The 6,927-nt window shown below is 61.7% G+C and overlaps 1 protein-coding gene across 1 annotated transcript; it reads left to right on the plus strand.

Moving 5' to 3' along the window:
- Window positions 1-1,100: 1,100 nt before the first annotated feature.
- Window positions 1,101-3,170, plus strand: ST3GAL2 (ST3 beta-galactoside alpha-2,3-sialyltransferase 2). The gene is made up of 6 exons (XM_086620963.1): window positions 1,101-1,433; window positions 1,574-1,767; window positions 1,990-2,169; window positions 2,368-2,413; window positions 2,568-2,687; window positions 2,997-3,170. The coding sequence occupies exons 1-6, from the start codon at window positions 1,101-1,103 to the stop codon at window positions 3,168-3,170; spliced, it is 1,047 nt and encodes a 348-aa protein (XP_086477089.1).
- The last annotated feature ends 3,757 nt before the right edge of the window (window positions 3,171-6,927 follow it).

A 6,927-nucleotide genomic window follows, 5' to 3' on the forward strand; every position in this document is an offset into this window, starting at 1 on the left:
CCCCTGGGGTGCTGGATCCTGCCCCTGTGTTAAAAGGGGATTTTTCAGCTTTTTGTTGTTTGTTTTTTAAGCTGAGGAGTGGGGTCTGGGCTTGCCCCTCCCAGCTCGGGGGGCTCGGCCGCTCCTCCCGTCCCTCCCCGGGCGCAGGCGCCGGCACCTCTGCCCTGGCTATTTTTACCCACCGGGATCACGAGCGAGCGGGTGACCTTCCCGAGGGACGCTGCCACGTGGGGCAGGGGGCCGCAGCCAGCGGCGGCAGGACCTGGGGTGCCCATCAGGCTGAGAAACGGCCGTTTCCTGGCCAGCATGACAGCAAAGAGGGTTTTGGAGGGGCTGCTTGTGGCTTGATGGAGACAGAGGCTCGAGCCTACGGAAAGGAGCTGCTTGTTGGGCTCCGGAGGCGAGTTCATGGCTGAGCCTGTGTCTGGCAGAGGGCACAGCCAGGGCTGCCCCAGTGAGGAGCCAGCACGGACGGGCGACACTGGCATCTCCGTCCCATTTGGGGATGGCTCGTCCCCCGCAGCCCCGCGCCGGTGGCATTTTGCAAAGCTCAATGGGGAATAAAGAAACTCTTTGGTCCCCCCAGCTCCGCCACGCGTGTCACCGTCCCCTAACCCGCCATCCGCTCCTTCCCACTCCAGGCCAGTATCGTCACAGCCATGTCCCCAAGCCAGCAGCGGCGGGCAGCGTGCCAACGGATCAGCTAAAGCCTGGAGACGATGAGAACCGTCGCCACTGAGAGCCAGCCGGGGCTGGGACCTGGAGGAGCTGCCGAGGCGCAGTGCCACGGCTGAGGCTGGTGTGCTGAGCCGAGCTGTGCCAGACCCCCGTGGTCAGCCGCGGCTGCTTTCTGCCCGGCACGTGGAGCCGCCGGGGGCCCTCGCCGCGGCCGGACCACGCGGATGGAAAGCTGCAGCCCGGCAGGTAGGAGCCTGGCGCGGCGGCTGACGGGAACCCTGCGTGTCCCCCGCCGCCGCGATGGCGATTTAAAGCTCTCGGTCCCGCAGGGAACCTCACTGGCCAGCTGACGCCATCCCGTGCCCTATGCCGGAGCCCTATGCCGGAGCGGGTGCCCTTCCCGATTCAGCCGCCCGCCGACCATGAAGTGCTCGTTGCGCTTCTGCTTCCTCTCGACCGCCTTCCTGCTCGTCTTCGTCATGTCCCTCCTCTTCACCTACTCCCACCACAGCATCGCCTACCTGGACCCTGGCGGGCTGGGCGGCATTCACCGGGTGAAGCTGGTGCCTGGCTATGCGGGCATGCAGCGGCTCAGCAAGGGGGGCCCGTACCCCCGGGGCTGCACCTGCCGCCGCTGCCCAGCCGAGGAGGCTGGCGCTGCTGACTGGTTTGATGGCCGCTACGACGGCACCATCTCCCCAGTATGGACCAAGGAGAACATGGACCTGCCGCCCGACGTCCAGAGGTGGTGGATGGTGAGAGAGGGGAGGGGGGAGGCATGTCTCCCACCCCGGGTCCCCCAGCCGCGTGCTCTGGCTTGATGGGCACGGCTTTCTCCGCTGCCAGCAAGGAGGGGGTCGTTGGCTGATGACCCCACCCTCTTCTTCCCCCACAGATGCTGCAGCCCCAGTTCAAGTCTCACAACACCCATGAGGTCCTGACCAAGCTCTTCCAGCTCGTGCCAGGCGAGGATCCCTACCGCTCCCGAGACCCAAACCGCTGCCGCCGCTGCGCCGTGGTCGGCAACTCGGGCAACCTGCGTGGCTCTGGCTACGGGCCAGAGATCGACGGGCACGACTTTGTCATGCGGTGAGTCCCACCAGGTGCTGGGATGGGCGGGAGCGGATTTGGCCCTGCCGCCTCCGCCGGACTGGCTGGGGGGAACCCTCGGCTCATCCCAGCACCCGGAGCATCTGCGGGCTGGGTAACTGCTCCTCTGTGGCATTCAGCAGCTCAGGGGGAACACCCATGTCATCTGCAAGTGACAGTGTGGCTGGGAGGAGGGTATCACCTTCCCCGCTCTCTCCCCAGGATGAACCAGGCGCCCACGGTGGGTTTCGAGCGTGATGTGGGCGGTCGGACCACGCACCACTTCATGTACCCCGAGAGTGCCAAGAACCTGCCCGCCAACGTCAGCTTCGTGCTGGTGCCCTTCAAAACCCTGGACCTGCTCTGGATCGCCAGTGCCCTCTCCACTGGCCAGATCAGGTTGTAAGTACCCAGTGGGCACTGGCAGCACCAGCCTGGCCACTCACCTACTGCTGGGGCAGCTCCGCCAGGAACGGTGGGGATTCATCGGTTCCTCTCTCCCGGAGCATCCCCCGGCGCCGGTTCCTCGGCAGCTGGGGCTGGGGTTGGTGGGGTGCAGGACCGCCGGGAACTCACCTGCCTCTCCACTGTTTTTCCCAGCACATATGCACCTGTGAAGCCTTTTCTGCGGGTGGACAAAGAAAAGGTAAGGAGGGGGCTCATCCCTACCGCTGCCATCGGCACCCGTTCCGCCACGGCCCCCCGGCACCCCGTCTTCCCCCGAGGTCTCTGTGCACGTCTTGGTGCTCCTTCCCGGGGTGCCAACGGGCTCTGGTGCTGACCCCAGCCCGTCCTCCCAGGTGCAGATCTACAATCCTGCCTTCTTCAAGTACATTCACGACCGCTGGACGGAGCACCACGGGCGCTACCCCTCCACCGGCATGCTGGTGCTCTTCTTCGCCCTCCACGTTTGCGACGAGGTGGGTGATGGCTCCTCGGGGTCCTCCTCCGGGCCGCGGGGTCCCGGTTGCCGTGGGGTGCATGGGTGGGTTTGGTGGGATGCTGATCCTTGCAGGGTTGAGGAGGGAGGTGGCTTCTTCGGGTCCAACCGCAGCAGTTTCGCTCACTCAGGTTGCCCACCGCCACGGTGACGGGCACCCTTGAGCAGCAGCAGAGGGACTGATGCCGTCGGCACGGTGCGAAATTCCCCCGCCGGCAGCCGAGGGGGTCCTCAGCTTGGCGGGGGGGTCAGGGCTGGCTCACTCTCCTCCTCCTCCTCCTCCCTGCAGGTGAACGTCTTCGGGTTCGGCGCCGACAGCCGGGGCAACTGGCACCACTACTGGGAGAACAACCGCTACGCCGGGGAGTTCCGGAAGACGGGGGTTCACGACGCCGACTTCGAGGCGCACATCATCGACATGCTGGCCAAAACCAGCAAGATCGAGGTTTACCGGGGAAACTGAGGGCTGGCTGCGCCTCCTCCGGCTCCCCGGCGCCGGCCGGGTGCCGGCTGCCCGCGGGGCAGAGGGCGAGGGGCTCCCCGGCAGCCTCGGGCGACGAGCGCCAGGTGGGCAGCGCGGCCTCGCGCCGCCGGCGGAGCCACCCCCCGGCGATATTTGGTGCCTCCAGCAGCCAATCAGGTTCAGAGCTAAAGGAGACGTTTTGCTTTTTTTTTTTTTTTTAATTATTATTATTATAATTATTATTAAGGAACCCAGCTGAGGGAGGATTTGTGAACACAATCAGCGACGGAGCGGGCGGCGGGGGCTCCGCCTCGCGTCTCTTTACAGTCAAACCAAATGCTGCTCTTTTTAAAACAAGACAAAAATCCCACCAACCCCCCCCGGCCATGCCGGGGGAATCTGGGAAGCACCCAAGCACCGTGTCCGGCCGACGGAGAGGCCGCGGCTGAGCAGCCTCGCCAGTGGAACCAGCTGCTTCTTTCTTCCTTTAGTTTGATATTTTTTTTTTTAATTTTTACCTACTTGGGGCAGCCGCTGCCGTCGCTTCCCCAGGGAAGGCTCCCGGCACGGAGGCAGATCCCGGCGCGGCCGCGAGCGTTCGGAGCCATCGCGGGGAAGCGGCAGCCGCGGGAAGCCGACCGTCGCCGATGCTCCGCTGCAGGCTGGCGGCCGCCGGCGCAGCCGGGCCGGGGGGTCGAGAGGAGCCCTGGGCATCTCCGGCTCCTCTACCTGAGGATGCAGGAAGGGTAGGATGGATTTCGGGAGCAACCAGGCAACAGGCAGCTGAGGAAGCTGCAGGAGCGGCAGCCCGGTCCCTCCGGCCAGGCTTGCTCACCGGATGCTGGAGGGATGCGGGATGCAGCAGCGGGTCCGGCCCTGCCAGAGGGAAGGAGATGAGAATTCCCTTCGCTTTAGGGCTGGGAAAAAAAAAAAAAAATCAGATTAGAGGTAGCTTTAGAGGGGGAATGAACCGTGCTTTGGCTTTTGCGTTGCTATAAACAGACAGCTCTGGTGAGAAGCTGAAATCCCAAAGTCTTTGCTCCGTTTGTGGCGGGGGCGGGTTTGGTTGACACCAGTTTGGTGCAGCCGGTGCCCTCGGGGTCGCCGGGGCTTTTCGGGCTGGATGGGCTGCCCCAGGGCACGGCCCGGGGAGATGCAGAAGGAAACTGCCTCCCCAGAGGTGTAATTAAAACCGCTTTCTTTGGGTTAATCAGGCGGGTGGGGTTTGGTGTTCGTTTTTTTTTAAGAGATGCTGGAAAGCTCAAGGAAAAGGCAATCATGGAAAAGGGCCCCCCGAGGGGGACCCTCCACCTGCGCAGCTGGTGACGGCAGTGGGCGCCTGGCATGATGGCAAAGCCCCGCAGTGCCAAGGAAGCCCTGCCCGCACCGCCTGGTTGCAATAGTTATTTGAGGAACAATCACCATTGGATTTATTTTGGGCTTGGAGTTGGTTGGTTGTTTTTTTTTTACCCTTTTGTATCTGGCTTTTCTGTAGCAGCCTCTTACCTGTTTCTCTGCTTCGGTTTGGTTGTTTTCCAGGGGTTTCTTTTTTTTTTCCGGAGGTTTCTCTCTACAATCATGAAACATGAGGGTTCAGGTCGCCTGGAGCGGGCACTGAGCATCTCCTGGGCTGGGGACCTTCGTCTTTTCTGTCCATGGGGCTTTAAAACTAAGTTTTGTGGCAGGTTTCGGTAGGAGTGGTGCCACCCTGGCACAAGCACCCTGCTCCTCTCCCTGGGACGCGGAGGCAGGTTGTGGCGAGCCCCAGCCTCCACCTTCGTGGGCTGGTTGTTTGGCTTTTTTATAGGGGAAGAAAAATGAAAAAACAAAACCACGAGCAACAACGAGTGCCTTGACTATCTCCCGTCGGCTATGCCAGGCTGTGCCCACTCCCGCACCGGCGGCAGGGGCTTGGCCAAAGGATCTGGCAGCCGTCCCTGCTTCCCTCCTTGTGCCGCGCCAGATCTTACCTGGGCAAGTGCTGCTGGGGAGATGGGGATGCACCCAGGCCACCACACTGGTGGCCACGGAGGCCAAATCTAGTGTGGCGATGCTGGACCAGCTCCTGTCCCGGCTGAGCAGGGCCAGGCCAGACAATCACGGAGCGAGCACAGACGCCGGGTACCAAACTCACCGGCAGCACGGTGCCAGCATCTGGCCAAGGGCGTGCTTGCGGCTCCTTGCTGCCCTGAGAGTTATTATTTTTATTGCTAACTTCCTTCCCTGTTTCCTTTTTTTTTTTTTTTAATTATTATTTTTAATTTAAGCTGTCCCGCTAGGGCTTGCGACCGCTTCCGTTTCTCCAGCGGGGAGGGGGCTGCCAGCGTGGCACGGCCGAGCACCACCGGAGCGTACATAGAGGAGCAGTGGGCAGAGGGGCAGGCAGGGAGCAGGGAGATGCCCGGGCTCGCCCACCTAGCAGAGGTCGTCTTCACCACGCGGTGCCTGACCGAGCGCCCATCGCCTCCCGCCGCGCCAGGAGAGGGGGAGGCCAGTGCTCTGACCTAGGGCTCGGAGCAGGCGGGTGGCTTCACCCGTAGCCTCTGTGTACGTGGGTACTTCTGCACACAACTGTCTTAAAACAACTTTTTTTAAAAAAAAAAAAGTCAATAAAAACCATGCATCGGAACTGCTCCGTGTTTTCCTTCCCAGCGGTGATGCCTGCTGTGCCTTCGCCTGCGCTCAAGGCCAGGCTGTCGGCGTGGTCGGGAGAGGATGGAAAGGGAGAGGGAGGGTTGGTGGGGCTGGGGAGGATGCGATGTTCTCCTCTCCTTTCTGTTTGGGCCGGACATCAGCCACTGGCTACAATTAACACCTGTCCGCTGGAGCAGGAGCTGAGCCCGGCCCCACGCTGGCCCCAGTGCCCGGTGCCAACTCAAGCCCTGTGGCCCACGGTTAGGTGATGGCACTGCTCACCCAAACCACACGTCTGTGTCCGATACAGCCCTCCTGACCATCCCTGGAGCCAAAAAAGAGGCTGTGGTCCCACACGGCCTCTGCCCCTGAGCCCCTGCCCAGGGAAGGACATGGACAAGCTTTTGGAAGACGTTAATTTGGAAAGCGGGTGCAGGCACAGGCAGGGGAAGCGACTTTCCCTGAGGTGATCCAGGAGGGCCAGGGCTTGCTCCAGACCCTGTAACTGGCCCAGTGTCCCTGCAGGATCCATCCAGATGATCGGAAGGGTTCACATCCCAAAAGACACGCTCTTGCGTAACAAATGGTCAAATTCAGGAGTAGTTAAAACGCCTCTTTATTAATAGACAAACCTCGCAACGTTCAAGCCAACCGAAATATTAAATGGAATAAAGCATGATATAAACACAGCGTAGGTAACGACAGGCCTCAGTGGAGAGCAGCAAACTCACCCCGACTTGTGCGCTTGGGAACCACCGTCCGCGTCCTCCACCACGGGCTCCAGCGACCGGAGCGGCTTTGTCTCTGCCAGACCCCTCTGAATCCCAAACCGGCAGCGCTCAGACCACCGCTCCTCCCAAAAGCAGACCCCCCCCCCAGCACGAGGTTTTACAGTTCAACGTTTCTACGAGCCCAGGATCTCAAAGGGATCAAAAAGCATCCCCGAGCTGCTGGAGATGATCTGTTGGCGTCCGCTTGCCGAGATCCTGCGAGGGGAGTGGGAGACGGCTGTAGTGGACGGGGAATCACGCAGCTGAAGTTGCTCCTCGCTCCGTCCCACCTCAGCTACATCCGTGGCACAACATTCACGAGCATAAGGCACTAGAAAAATGTTTTCACAGGT

This window comes from Tauraco erythrolophus, chromosome 15, assembly GCF_009769465.1.
Source record: "Tauraco erythrolophus isolate bTauEry1 chromosome 15, bTauEry1.pri, whole genome shotgun sequence".
NCBI classification, from domain to species: domain Eukaryota; kingdom Metazoa; phylum Chordata; class Aves; order Musophagiformes; family Musophagidae; genus Tauraco; species Tauraco erythrolophus.

Excerpts from the sequence above, each read along its gene's own strand:
- ST3GAL2 (XM_086620963.1), top strand. The coding sequence starts at position 1,101 with ATGAAGTGCTCGTTGCGCTTCTGCTTCCTCTCGACCGCCTTCCTGCTC. Across the intron at positions 2,170-2,367 it reads TCCACTGGCCAGATCAGGTT|CACATATGCACCTGTGAAGC; the intron begins GTAAGTACCCAG and ends TGTTTTTCCCAG. Across the intron at positions 2,414-2,567 it reads TGCGGGTGGACAAAGAAAAG|GTGCAGATCTACAATCCTGC; the intron begins GTAAGGAGGGGG and ends CCGTCCTCCCAG.